This window comes from Crinia signifera, chromosome 19, assembly GCF_055691185.1.
Source record: "Crinia signifera chromosome 19, ASM5569118v1, whole genome shotgun sequence".
NCBI classification, from domain to species: Eukaryota; Metazoa; Chordata; class Amphibia; order Anura; family Myobatrachidae; genus Crinia; species Crinia signifera.
The window spans coordinates 18,842,497-18,857,773 of NC_139226.1; the positions used below are offsets into that span (position 1 = coordinate 18,842,497).

A 15,277-nucleotide genomic window follows, 5' to 3' on the forward strand; every position below is an offset into this window, starting at 1 on the left:
AGAGGAAAACCAGTTGAAGACCGTGCCAGAGAGGCCAATGTTTTGGAGTGTGTGGAGGAAGAGAGGGTGATCCAGAGTGTCAAAGGCAACAGATAGGTCCAAAAGGATAAGCAGGGAGAAGTGACCCTTGGATTTGGCTGTCAGCAGGTCATTGGTGACTTTCACTAGGGCAGTCTTTGTGGAGTGAAGTGAGCGAAAGCCAGATTGAAGGGGATCAAGGATGGAGTGGTCAGACAGGTAGCTGGTGAGATGCCTGTAAACCAGCTGTTCTAGTATTTTAGAGGCAAATGGGAGGAGAGAGATAGGGCGGTAGCTTGTGGGAGATAAAGGGTCCAGGTTTGGTTTTTTAAGAATAGGTGAGACCAGAGCATGTTTGAAGGGTGAGGGAAAGATGCCAGTAGAAAGAGATAGATTAAAGAGGTGAGCAAGTTGGGAGCAGCCAGTGGGGGAGAGGGAACTCAGGAGATAGGAGGGGAGAGAAGAGGGTCCAATAATGAGCTTTTTTTGAAGCATAAGAGGCTTAATTGTATGTTAATTACCACAGTCTCCTGAGATGTCACTCCAACAACTGAAAATTATAGCGATGGGCAACGGACCATATAATGTATCACCTTCTAGTATTTCTCCCACTCCTAAGTTTGGATAACGTCCCATGGTGATGGTCTCAGTGGTTGTGCAGGGGGGTCCAGAGAAGCACTCTCTTAGCCTTCTATAAATGGAGCAATTTAGGCAAAACCGGGGGAAGGAAAGCCAGGAGTTGAATAAAATGCTCCCCACATTCAGGTAAAAAGACCAGATCAATGGCGCGTTTTTCTGCCTAATAATGTTCCCTGGCTGAGGGTTCCCACCCTCTCCGCCGCTGAACATTATTAGGTGGAGAGGGTGGGAACCCTCATGATTGTATAAACAAGAAGCTCCCCAGACACGCTGCTCGCGGGGGTGGGGGGGGGGGGGTGCAGGCAGACTCGCTGTTTGCAGGTAGGGTGTGCAGGCAGACCTGCACATGCGGGGGTGGGGGTGGGCAGACCCACTTAAGGGGGGGTTGTAGGCAGACCAGCAGATCCGGGGGGGGTGGTATGCATGCAGATTCGCTACTCACGGGGGTAGTTTTACAGGCAGACCACGCAGGAGTGGGTTTTGGGGGGTGGGCAGACCCGCTTGGGGGGGAGGCGGTGCGAGCAGACCCTCTTGGGGGGGCGCGGGTGGTGCGGGCAGATCCGCTTGGGGGGGTGTGTGCAGCCAGACCCACTTGGGGGGGCGGGTGGCGCGGGCAGACCCACTCATGGGAGGTTGTGCAGACCCACTGATTGAGGGGGGTGGTATGCATGCAGATTTGCTGCTTGCGGGGGGTGCAGGCAGACCTGCACACCGGGAAGTGGGGGGGTACAGACCCGCTTACCTGGGGGGGGGGGTATGCGCGCAGACCCGCTGCTTGGGGGGGTGCGGGCAGACTCGCTGCTCGCGGGGGTGCAGGCAGACCTGCACACACGGGAGTGGGGTGGGCCAAGAGACCGCTTGGGGGGCGGGTGTGGGCAGACTCGCTGCATTTTTTTTGCATTTCACTGCACTGACTACAGTAATGGAGCTGTTTAGGGATACGCCGGATTGGCTGAGATTCGCCGTTAGGGGCGGCGAATCTCAGCCACGTTGAATTGGGTGACTCGTCGAGTCCCGGCTAGTCCTGGCAAATCCCCATGCATGGCGAATCGCCTCAAAATAGCCGGCGAATTGATGGCGAATCTAAAAACAGTATCGCCGTGACTGGCAATAAAAGTCATTGAATACCGCCCTAAGTGTTGAGGCACCCGAAGAGCATTGTGTCATTTGACCCATTTTTTACAAAAATTACTACTGTGAGACTGCATCAAGTTAAACGGAATACTTTTTCCATCACCGTGCAATTTTTGCAACACCGAGCCAGCACTTTTGGCACACTGCACTTTATTGCACTTGTCACTTTTCCTCTTGGTGGAGACAAATGGATGCTATGGCTACTGGAGTGATAACGTTTCAGGAAATACAAAAGCATTTGGACGAGACCTTCTCTTTCTCCCAAGAACATGCTCAAGCTATTCTTTTTAAGGAACAGGTTGACAACACTTCATCCAATAAAACCGGAGAAGATGTTTATAACATATTGCACAAATAACAGAAAAAAGAAATAGACTTTCTTTTACATGGCTCCACTCTATTTGATGATTCTGCGGGGGTTCAGAATAAGCAATATACCGACCATCGGTAGGAACAATCCGGATTTTTGCCTGAAATGGATCTCCATACTTAACAAGTGCAGCCAAGATCTGATGATCTTGGTCATTGAAGAATCTGGCAAAACCTTGGAGACTACCAGAGTTAAAATTGGTGAGACCGGTATCGCACATAAATCCATTATAGATGATAAAACTAACCCAGGCCTCTGGAAAAAGTTACAAACCCAGATTGAGCAGTACAAAACCGACTTTATTTTTATTTATTTAAAAAGAAAAAATGTAATATCGTCCAAGCCGATTACGAGGAATGTAGAGTATATCGGTGGCTTAATGGGACAGAACCCCAATGACCGCATGGCAGGTCAAACTTCAGAAAACCGCGTCCACACAGGGACCAATCAAGGTACACAAATGATAGTGATTTTGTCCAAGAGCACTCAGATGATAACAGCGTCCAGCCGAGAATCCCTTTAGGACGGGCCACACGTTCCAACCTGGATCTGCATGGACAAGATAAAAGAGGAGGGGAGGACAGAACACCCGTATCCGTAAAGCCACCCTCAAACAAAAAAAAAAACCTTAATTTTCAACTTAAATACTCACCCTATATCAAAAGATGAATTGCATGTCTTAAATCGGGGACTTTCATTTGTTTCCACTAATCGTCATGATGACTTCAATTGGAAAGTGGACCTTCACAAGTTTGACAGATCCATGCGTGTAAAAGAGCATTTCCAACATTCCAATTTTGTGTCCAATGATCCTCACAGCCCTTATTCTGATCGGTGCGGATATTCCCGCATTCTTACGGAGCGGTCCGTACGCCACGGTGTTTTGCCGCGTGCGGCCATCGTCCGTAGAAACGCCCACGTGTCCTCCGCATTCGGACGGACTCACTCTTTAAGAACAGGGCGTGTTTACGGACGACATACAAACCATGCGTGTGCGGGGGAAACACTCAGATTCTGCACGGTATTACAGAGTATTACAGAGTATGCTCGGGAATACCGCATCCGAACGGGAGCCAAGCGGTGCTACCGCACGTAAGCGGAGTATTTACGCCAAACAACCCACTATTATGTATCTTCTGCAATACATCACATGACCCACTTATTCAATTACCTATCCTCATAAAAAACTTCTTATTTGGAATTGGAATCAATTAGATGCCAATATATCCTTACAAGCATGCCTAACACATGCATTGCACACATTAACCCTTACAGCAATTGAAGCAGCAATGGTTTCAATTAAAGCACTGACAAGCGTCCTATTAGTGAGTAATGAGTAAAGGAGTCGATTCTATTGGGTTCAGGTGTTAATGCTTGTAGTCATTAGGCGGTACGTTCGCCTACCGCATGAACGAGTGGTGTCCGCAAAGCAATAGTACACTTGTGGACACCGCACATTTCTGCCCTTTTTGGTCGCGTGCATTCGGAGTGCTATCCGAATGTACGCCCCCCAACATAAGTGTACTCCCCCGTGTCCGCCCATGTTTCCGCCCCGTTTTGCCCACTTTGAAACTACGCCCATGTGTCATTCCGCATGACGCCCATAATACGCCCATATTTCCCGACTGATTGCGGTGCACAGTTTTGTACGGGATTTGCCCGAACAGGTACGGAGTCAATGCGTGGCACATGCGCGTTGCGTTCTCCACGCATGCGCAGACGCCGTAAAGACGCGATCCGAAAGTATGCGGTAAAGTACGCGTCAATCAGAATAAGGGCCATTCTGTTCCTGAGAAAACATGCAAAATCGTCCTTTGATCCACAATCATTCAATCCTGCTATTAAATCCTTCTCTAGGCTTTTAGGCGATTCCATTACTAAGTTTTATTCTCTGTCCAGAGTGTCCTTTTCCAACCTGAACCCCGCTGAGAGAAAAGCACTACAACATCTGTCTAATAGAACAGAGATTATTATACGTCCAGCGGACAAGGGTGGCGCCATCGTAATTCAAGACACCATCCAATATGTTCAGAACCTTGACCGCATGCATCTACTTACAAAAAGTATATATATATATATATATATATATATATATATATATATATATATATACAGCTGGTTCTGTCCGGCACTCCAAAATACTGTATTAAATAGACGTGGGTGCCTCCAGCCCGAAGCGTGGCGAGCGCAGCGGATACCTTCACAGGTAAACGCGTCCCTTCGCGGGCTTCACAGGTATCCGCGTCCCCTTGCGGGGCACGCTGCGCTCGCCGCGCTTCGGGCTCGGTGGCTCGCTGCGCTCGCCACACTATTCTATTCTCAACTCCACGCCGACGTGGATAGTGGGGGTATGAAAAGGTCGTAGGACGTGTACCGCCGCCCCTCGCGGGCTCGCTGCGCTCGCCACGCTTCGGGTTCACGTTTATAGTGGGGGGGTGGCGTGGGGGTGCATTTAACATTGTAAGCACCCATTTGGGTGCTTAACATTGTATAAGCACCCATTAGGGTGCTTATACAATGTTTAATCGCATCGCATCGCATCGTATGGCATTGTATGCCATGTACAATGGCATAAAATTTCTAAATTGTATGCCATCGTGCACTATCGTACGATATCGCGTTGCATCGCATACCATCGTATGCGTTATGGTATGCGATGCGATGAGCGCCGCCAAAATACACAAGTACCCAACTTTCTTTATCCAGCCACCTCGGTGCCATCCGGGTATGAAGTAGTAGATGATGTAGTACAAACAGCGGCACTCATAGGTTTTTTCAAAAAACTGTATTCAAGCGTGACCAAACCAACGTTTTGGGCACTTTCCCCTTTGTCAAGGTGTAGGTAAAAACGTTTTTACCCGTAGGTCTCTTCTCCTTGAGCCTATGGTCTCCCTTACTGATAATCAATCACTGAGGGAGACCGTAGGCTCCAGGAGAAGAGACCAACGGGATTGTAAAGGGGTCCCTAAAAGACCACCTGAACCCCAATTGGAAATCCCCCTACGGTGACACTGTAGTGAAAATTTCTCATCAACTGGGGACCCCCTGTAGGAGTACCAAACACCAATTATGCCCACAATATCCATACCCCCTCCACCTATAGATTTTTTTCGCAACCCACCCCCTTCCAAACAATTATCAGTTTGATTCAGAATTTATTTTTTAATACTACTTTCATTTCTTGATTGTACTTCTATGTACACATATTTATTTGACAATTTATTGAGTAAATTGTACACAATAACGTGACAAATCTTCATCTCAGTTTTATTCTTCAACTTCTTACACTCATAACATTCAAACAAATACATGCAGCGCTCATGGCCATTGACCAAACATTATCTATGAACCAAAAGAGTCTGGGAAACCCTTAAGGCAGAGCAGTGCCTGATATCCAACTGACTAACAGGGTGAGTGCAGTGTACCCACTTTGTATTGAACACCGGGTGCATTGGCCAGAACATAGATTTCTCAGTGCAACTGGCCGGGGAGCGCAGAGACGAATATGGGGAAAAAAAAGAAAAAACGGTACATTAGGAACAGTTTTTATTTGCCGGTACAGACTGTTAAATAAATGGCAATTTTTTTATGTGTTTGTGTGTGTTGTACTGATTTTGTGTGTGTGTGTGTGTGTGTGTGTTGTAGTGTATGTGGTTGTGTGTGTTGTGTTGTATGTATCTTACCAATGCGTAAGTGTGTGTGGTGTGCTATGTATATACAGTAAGTGTATGTGAGTTGTGCCTTTGTGTATCTGTGCAGTGTTTAAGTGTGTGTTTTGTGTGTTGTACTGTTTTTTGGGTGTGTGTGGTGAATGTTCGGTGTGTATTGTGCTGTTAGAGGTATGTTATGTGTGTTGTGTGTATCTGCCCAATGTGTAAGTACGTAAGGTGTGCTACGTATAAATGTTTGTGTGTGTGTGTGTGTGTGTGGTGTGCTGTGTGTATCTTTGCAATGTTTGTGTGTGTTCTGTATATTGTACTGTTTTTGGGTGCGTGTTGAAGTGAATGTGGGTGTGTGTTGTACCGTGAGTGGTGTGTTATGTGTATCTGCCGAATGTGAGGTGTGCTACATATATGTGTGTGTGGTGTGCTGTGCGTATCCTGGCAATGCTTAAGTGTGTTTGTTCTGTGTGTTTTTCTGTATCTGCACAATGTTTAAGTGTGTGTGTTCTGTGTGTTTGTTGTACTGTTTTTGGGTGTGTGCTGTAATGTATATGGGTTTGTGTTGTACTGCATGTGGTGTGTTTTGTGTGTGTTTTGTTGTGTGTATCTGTCCAATGTGTAAGTGTGTGAGGTGCACTACGTATATATGTGTGTGTTGTGTGCTATGTGTGCATATGTGGTGTACTCATTAGCAGATTCAAGGGGGAGGGCACCCGGGCTCTCCAAAGAGCCCAGCCCCGTTGCTCTAGCCCCCCGGGAACCGGAGATATCGCCTGGCAAAGCTGTAACATTTTACCCATAGGATAATATGGGCCCCTTTAATTCCGACCACACCCGGTTCCGGCGGCTGCCAGTTCCCCCCCTGGCATCACAGAAGCTTGTGATGCCAAATTGCTGGGCCTTCAATATGATACCAGGCTGGTCCATATCGGTCAATCGGTTCCAGAGATATTGCGTGTAAACCGATTTTTTTATTTTTGAAATGTAATTTCATGGCTGTTCATGTTCTTTGAGGTCAGATTACTCTGGAACCAAATGTTCCAGTTTCACTGGACCAAAATCATTCAAAGCCCACTCAAAAGTTCTTCAATATGATACTTGTCTCATGTAAATGGGTCAGTTGGCTCCGAAGATATAGCCGGTTAATTGAGATAACTGGTTATTATAATTTTATTATCATTTTATTTATAAGGCACCACAGCGCCGTACAAAGGAACAGTACAGGGAGACAAAACAGTATTACATTGAATAAATAACATAAATAGAGTATAAATAAAGAGCGCCACAGTTCAATACACATTACAGCTTAAATATAAGTAGTGAGGACAGTCAACATACAACTAGAGGCTTGAGGCCGATGATGGAGATGAGTATGCAGACGAAGATGGTCAGTGAGTGTTGGAGTATAGGAGAGCTGTGAGTGAAATGTGAAGAGAAGTGGGCTTTGACAACAGGAGGGAAGAGGGCCCTGCTCGGAGGAGCTTACAATCTAGTGAATTAAATTAAAGTGGTTAAAGGGGGGGGAGGGGGGGTTCTCTCCCCCTCACACCAGAAAATGCAGGGACTAGGCTTGTAAAAGGGGCCAACCTGGGAATGCATTTTCTGGTGTGAAAGGGGTATTATTTCAAATAGCCGGGACCTGCAGTGCTCTGAATACAGCCAGGCTCTGCCACTGTCAGTGGCTATCACTTCTGCCTGGTGGTGGCTGTCCCCCATTTACCGCGAGCATGTTGTTGGCAATGAGCAGGTAATGCCACATGGCAACGAGCATGGAACCTCTGGCAATGAGCATGGAACCCTTGGCAATGAGCATGTAGATAAGCAGCACTTATGTAGCATAATTTTTAATAGGCATTATGGTGTTTGGCATAATACATAATGGACATAATAGCGTATAACTTAACGTGTAATGGACATTATGGTGTAAATGTTTAATGCGCGCCTTTGGCGGACAATGTCCCTGTTTATGAAGCGTATTGTGAATTTTGGCTTAATCTGTGTGGCATTATGTGAATTTTGGCTCAATCCATGTGGCATTATGTGAATTTTGGCTCAATCCATGTGGCATTATGTGAATTTTGGCTCAATCCGTGTTGCATTATGTGAATTTTGGCTCAATCCGTGTGGCATTATGTGAATTTTGGCTCAATCCGTGTGGCATTATGTGAATTTTGGCTCAATCTGTGTGGCATTATGTGAATTTTGACACAATCCATTTGGCATTATGTGAATTTTGGCTCATTCCATTTGGCATCATGTGTAGGGGCAAGTATAATGGGGTCTAGTATTTTGTTGCATAATGTGTAGAAGTTGTATATGGTGTGGTACACTACACTCAAGGACATGCCCCCTGTTGAGTGGCCACATCCCCTTTTCTGGAGCGCGCCTTCAGCGCGCGCACATCTACATACTTCGCTTTTGTCGCCATGGTGGTCCTGTATACTTTAAATGCCAAGGCCTATTTTTAATCCCATTTACACCCTCTCTCTGCCACTCTCTTAGCATGTACACTGGCACCACTAACACCGCCACTCCCCCACCTAAACCCTCTTTTATCATAGTGCCCCCCCTGTCATTTTGTCCTGGATCCGCCCCTGGGTGTACTGTGTGTGCGTGCGTGTACAATGTGTACGTGTGTGTGTGTGTTTTGTGATCTATGTATATGCTCAATTATTCCTAATTGTTAAAAGCCTTCACCATAATGTTATAGTGTGTACACACTGAACTATTTTCCCCAAAGAGCAAAAGATTTTCAGAAGGCGAAAGACTTTGCTGAAAATCTTTCATTAAAAGGCTATTTACATAATGGGCGGGGTTTGAATTCCAAGGGCGGGAGCAGAGGCCATTGTATTTAGTGCATTTCTGTTCTTGGGGCCTGATTCAGAACTAATCGCAGGGCTGCGTATATTTGGAGCCCAGCGATCAGGTAAACCCCACCCTACGCTGCCAGCTAGGGCTTTCTTGATCTTTGCCAGGGGTTACATGCTCTTTGCCAGGGATACAGCCAGGGCATAGCGGTGGGAAACCCAGATGTCTCAGAACAGTTCTATCCGTCCGTGGCGCGGCTATTTGAAATTATGTGCTGGCTCGTGACTCGCAAGCCAATTGAATCTCGCAGCCTGGCAGCATCTGATTGGTTGCTGGGCCGCCAGCTCAGATTGGCTCAGGAGTCTCGAGCTGGCGCGTCATTTGAAATAGACAGGTATATATTACTGACTAATAAATTCAGTAAATAATCATTGGTGGGCAGTGGTGCCAGTAGTATATAGATTGCTGGCATGTGCCAGCAATCTATATATTACTGCCTTATTAATGTCATTGGTGCCCAGTGGTGCCAGTGATATATACATTGCTGGCACATGCCAGCAATGTATATATTACTGGCTTATGAATATCATTGGTGCCCAGTGGTGCCAGTGATATATATATTGCTGGCATGTGCCAGCAATCTATATATTACTGCCTTATTAATGTCAATGGTGCCCAGTGGTGCCAGTGATATATACATTGCTGGCACATGCCAGCAATGTATATATTACTGGCATAAGAATGTCTTTGGTGCCCAGTGGTGCCAGTGATATATAGATTGCTGGCATGTGCCAGCAATCTATATATTACTGCCTTATTAATGTCATTGGTGCCCAGTGGTGCCAGTGATATATACATTGCTGGCACATGCCAGCAATGTATATATTTCTGGCTTATGAATATCATTGGTGCCCAGTGGTACCAATAACATATACATTGCTGGCCTGTGCCAGCAATGTATATATTACTGGCTAATAGATCATTGGTGTCCAGTGGTACCAATAACATATACATTGCTGGCCTGTGCCAGCAATGTATACATTAATGGCTTAAAAATAAAGCATTGGTGGCCAGGGCAAGTAATCTCCGTGTTGAGCAGACTGGGGGGTGGGGCGAGCAGGCCGGGAGGGGCGGAGTGCACAGCCTGTGTGTGTGTTGTCGGACGGTGAAGCGCTGCAGGGAGCCAGCCGAGCGTGACAGCGGGGCGGCGTTGACGGCACGGTGAGTATGCTGCTGCTACTTCTGAGCATGATAGCGGGGGTGGTGTGGCAACAGGGGGAGGGGGGCGTCCAGCCGGGCTGAAAGCCGCACATCTTTCAGCCCAGGCCCATACACACTTGACGATTTTCAACTGAAAATCGGTCAAAACAGCTGTTTTGACGATTTTCAGCTGAAAATCAATTAGTGTGTATGGGCCCCCGATCCCCGACTAGTGATGATGCGTGCTCCCGCATCATCGCCAGCGAGGTGGTCCATCTGCTTGTTTTACCAGCACACTAGCGATGATGGCTCATATATGAGCCATCATCGCCTAGTGTGTACAGCAGCATTCATACTCAATGACAGCAATAAAATCAGGTGTGGAGTTGTTCCTTCGTCAACAGTTTCCCAGATTGTCTATCTTGTTCCAAGATTATCAGTGAAGGCAAATTAAAACTTGGTGGTTTTTTAAATTTCTAAGTGAAATTTCCCAAATACGGCTTCGACATGCACACCACCGGGTCCAGAGGTATCTTGATGCTGAAGTTGGTGGCTCTGAGTGCCACGGTGTGTCTGCAATGCGACAGACATGCACACACGCACACACGCACACACACACTCTTTAACTTATCATATAGAAAGAAATCTTGGCCTGAATCTGCACATATTATATTTGAGGATGGTTCTGTCACGTGATTACTATAACAATGACTTTGTTGAAGTTTCTATAGAGTTTAAGGTGTTTTTTTTTACAGTGAATTTCATCATAATGTTTTTCTGTTCACAGTCCCACCGAAAGATGTGACTGTCACAACTACACGAATGCTGCTAAGTGATGCGTATTTAACATGCGTAGGCAGCAAATCTAAGCCGGCCGTATCTAGATATGAATGGTACAAAGGGGAAAATAAAACTAAATTACATATCCAAACAAAAGCAATTATAGTGACAAACGTGACATGGGACACTAAGCCCTATTCCTGTGCTGCAAGAAATGCCGTGGGTATCGGAGAGTCAGTGCTAACAGAGATTCCTGTGCCATGTATGTATACAAAATCAGCACTTACATATACATTCTCTATACATGATGGGGGTCATTCTGTTCCATTCGGATTGGGGATGATTTGACCCGTTCTGATGGTTGATGGACTGCTCCTGTGTCTTTTTTGAGCATGTGCAAGTCCACTGTGCGAACAGCTGTCATGATTTACAATGCCGCTGGGCCTTTCACATGGGGCAGCGAGCCCGGGTGTTGCCTATGGGAACACCCAGGGCGAAATGTAATAGGGTGTGATTTTCTTGAAAAGTGCGATTTTTGGTAAAAATTTTCCGAAAATCGCAGAAGTAATAGGGTGCGATTTGCAGTAAACATTACCAAAAATCGCCAATAAAATAGACCAGGTTCTGACAGTCTAAATTGACAGAACCATGCACAGATCATTGTGATTTGTGCATGGTTCTGTCTTTAAAAATGTGTAAAAGTAAAAAAAAAAAAAGGCGTGGGTACCCCCTTCCTGAGCATAACCAGCCCTGAGCTTATTGAGCCGGACCTGGTTCCAAAAATATGGGGGACAAAAAGTGTAGGGGTCCCCCGTATTTCTGAAACCAGCCTCGGACTCTTGGACCGGTCCTGGTTACAAAAATATGGGGTACAAAAAAAACGTATTTTGGAACCAGCACCAAGCTCCAACAGCCCGCGGTGTCATGCCACAGCAGTGGGACACTTTTTACATAAGGTCCGCCAGCTGTATCTTGCTCACCGTGGCTGGTCAGCCCTGGACAGGGTACCAGGGGTAGTGGAGACCCAACAATAAAAACACACACACAGAGAAAATTAAAAGTTTATTAAACACACCTTCATTTTACACCTCTACTTACAACACCTGGCTCCAGCACAGACTCTCCCCTCTCACATGCAGCAGCCAGTTGCCTCTGATGTACTGAGGATCGCGCTTTCACTACTTTAGATGTACTCAGCCCTGATTGGCTGTAGGCATCTCTATGGAGATGCCTACAGCCAATCAGGGATGACTGAGTGCATCTAAAGCACTCTGACAGCGCGATCCTCCGCTGTCAGTACATCGGAGGCAGCCGGCTCACCCCGCAGTCAGTGCGTAGAGAGTCTGCGCTGGAGCCTGGTGTAAGTAGAGGTGTAAAATTAATGTGTGTTTAATAAACTTTTACTTTTCTCTGTGTGTGTGGGATTTTATTACATTCTTCTTACAGGTGGACTACAAGTCCAAGGGGGCCCATTAATGCCCCGCATTATATTGTGTTGCACAATATCGCACCACATTGAATGATTTTGCTGCAAATTCACATCTCATTAAATATGTGAATTTGTGGCAAAAATGCGATTTTAAAAAGTGCGATATGGTGCGATTTTGGAAAATGTGATAAAGTTGCATGCTATTTCATTTCTATGAAAATGCTAGGCGTTCCCATGGGAATGCAGGCGGAAGGAGGTGTGCCATGTGACGTCAGCCTATATAAGTCAATCTGACTTATATTTGCATGGCCTGAATAAATCATTCGATGGTTGTCGACCATCGAATTACTTCTCTGCCAGCAGGTCGTGCGAGGGGAGATTCCTCTGAGATTTGGTAAACTGCGAGCTTCGCAGCTTACCGAGTCAACCAGAATCAGGGCCGATGTGTTTAAATGTATTATTCTGGGTAATTGTTTAGTTTCACGGCACCCGATATATCGGATGTGATATCGGCCGATATATCGGATGCGATCCGGTGCGATTTTTTTACCTGTTCATAACCCCACTATCCACTATGCATGGAGTTGATTTTTCATAGTGTGGCGAGCGCAGTAATCCGCGTCCGCTCGCCACACTATATAAAATCAACTCCATGCGTAGTGGATAGTGGAGTTATGAACAGGAAAAAATTGCATCGGATCACATTGATGTATCGGCCAATATCACATCCGATATATTGGCCGATTTCGCATACGATATACCGGGCACCGTGAAACTAAACAAGTAGCTAATTCTGTGATTAATGTACACAATGATAATATGTTTTGCCTATAGGCCTCTTTTGCATTTTACTGTAATAACTTATTATGTTTTAGAATTTACTGTGTTGTAAGAGTGGTGCTGATGTTGACCGATTATCGCACCAGATAAGGTATCTTGCTGAATACGCCTCCACATTTGTCCCACTCAATGGCTGGACCGGGCCCCTGGGTCATTATCACCCCTACACACCTGTGACAGTCAGAGGGTTTATAAAAAAAGCGACTCCCTCCATTTTGTAATTAATGAAAATTTTAATAAAGTAATTACTTAACTCTACAATATTCTAAAATTGTGACGCAGCTCCAATGATTTTCTTCTAAAATTGCATAACAAAATGAACTACAGTACATTATACTGCAAGAGTTAGAAAGCATGATGGTTCTGCTCCATGTACAGTATCTTACTATGGTCAACTCTTCTGTTCTGTTCAAAGTTCACATTCTTCGATCAGAACCCAAAGACGGAGTCACTGAGCTGAGGTGTGAGTTCCTGAGGAGCAGACCGTACATGACTCACTACAGCTGGATGAAGGATAAATTTTTGCTACCAAATAAAACTGAACAGACCCTGCTGGTAAAAAGCACTATGGAGAATAACGGAATATACTCTTGTATCGCACACAACAAAGCCGGAAGTTCCCCCTCTGAAGAGGTCTACATTGAGGGTCAGTAATCCTGGAACATAAGTGATCCAACCCGCAGTTTCCTGATCATTTTTGAGAACTCTAAATTGAACAATTGGGGTTACAGAAAGATCAAGTCTCTATGTGATGCACTTTAAAGAAAAATGAAAATAAAAATTAACCTTTATTACTATTATTTAAGAATGCAAGATACTTAAAAACATACGTATAACATATAACACCGGTGGACAATCTAAAAAGGATATGATTATCCTGACGTGGCAGAGGAGAAATGTTCATTGTATCTAATTGACAAGTATATGAGCAAAGATAGGGACTGTGCCACTGTGCTTTCTTTATTAAAATGAATGTTAGTGCACTTTATTGACTGTGTGGTGGCTGAGTGCTGGGAGAATCAGACACGGAGGGCGTCCCGGCCATTCTGATCCCTCACTCTACACTGTATGCACGGATGGAGGTAAAAACAATCCTCAGTGCAGTCAAAATCCAGTCAGGCAGGAATCTGCCTTGCCGTGCGGGTGAATTCCCGCAGCATCTATGATCTCACTGCTGTGGATCAATAGCAGCGCCGGCTAGAGCCTGTGTGAGCGCTTAGAACTGGCAGATGCACACACCTCTCGGCATTGTACATATAAACGGAGGTGAATAATCCTACTCTGTGCAACCAGTGCCCGGTCTGGCAGAGATCTGCCCTGCTGTGTGGGTGAGATATACCACAGCATGTGTGTTCTCACTGATGTGAGTCACTAGTGGCGCCGGCTCAAAGCCTGTATAAGCGCCTTGGAACGGAGGATGCGGGCACCAAACTTTCCCTATCTAGGCAATCAACAGTAAATACATTTGATACAATGTAACATTTGCCCCTGCTCACGTGGAACGCCGACGCGCGTTTCGCACAGAGCTTTCTCAAGGCCAACTGGATGGGCGTCAAAGGGTCAGTGATATACTCTGTTCTCATGAATATTCATGAGATACGGGGGTGTGTGTCCCAGACCATTTGTCATTGGTAAATACTGTATTACCGCTGCTGGATTATCGTTTTTATTAGATTGTACCGCATTTTAAGGATTAAATCTTTCATATTCCGGTGCCCCATTTGTTTGTTATATAGAGATGGATGTTAAGTTTTATCGGGTATTTTGCACTCACTATCTATGAAGATTCATTAATATGGCTAACACTTGGTTATATGTTTTGTCAAGAGGGGAAACACTATCCTGTAATTTTTTATGGTGAGGATGTGAAAGAATATGACAGTGTGAGTGTGATGTATGAAGTGCTTCATACACTGCAAAGAAAGAAAGTGAAAAACAATCGGTGAAAAAAACATGCATATACTTCACTTATAGAATTGGTGGGTGTGTATGTATTCTAAAAAATTACTGATTTATAATCGTGATAGTTATTTTTTACTGGTTTCGCACAAAGATTTATTACGTGTACTGAGATGTGATACCAGTGAGGTGCTAACGGTGTCTTAATAGCATGGAGTTACATGTCATACAAATGAGAATGACATGCAAGTAATGTATAACGACAAATAAGGTGACTTACAGTATTGTGTTTACTGGATTCTCGTGACATGTTAGACTGTCACTAAGTGACCTTTCATTATTAAGAATATGTGAGAACGTGTGACGAGTATTTAAAACATAACAAAAATATTGAGGATATGTTGATTAGGCTGGATTGAATGATATTGAATTTAGGAGGAGGAGTATCAGGCGATCCGTAAGTATATGCTCCATGTCCTCTTCTTTCAGTATCATCTC

General features: G+C 45.2%; 1 protein-coding gene across 1 annotated transcript in view; it reads left to right on the forward strand.

Moving 5' to 3' along the window:
- Positions 1-15,277, forward strand: part of LOC146041723 (sialoadhesin-like) — a 74,657-nt gene that overhangs the window by 39,107 nt on the left and 20,273 nt on the right. The window contains exons 4-5 of the mRNA XM_083161638.1: positions 10,619-10,873; positions 13,296-13,526. Of these exons, the coding sequence (XP_083017764.1) occupies positions 10,619-10,873; positions 13,296-13,526 (486 nt within the window). The remainder of the gene's footprint in view (positions 1-10,618; positions 10,874-13,295; positions 13,527-15,277) is intronic.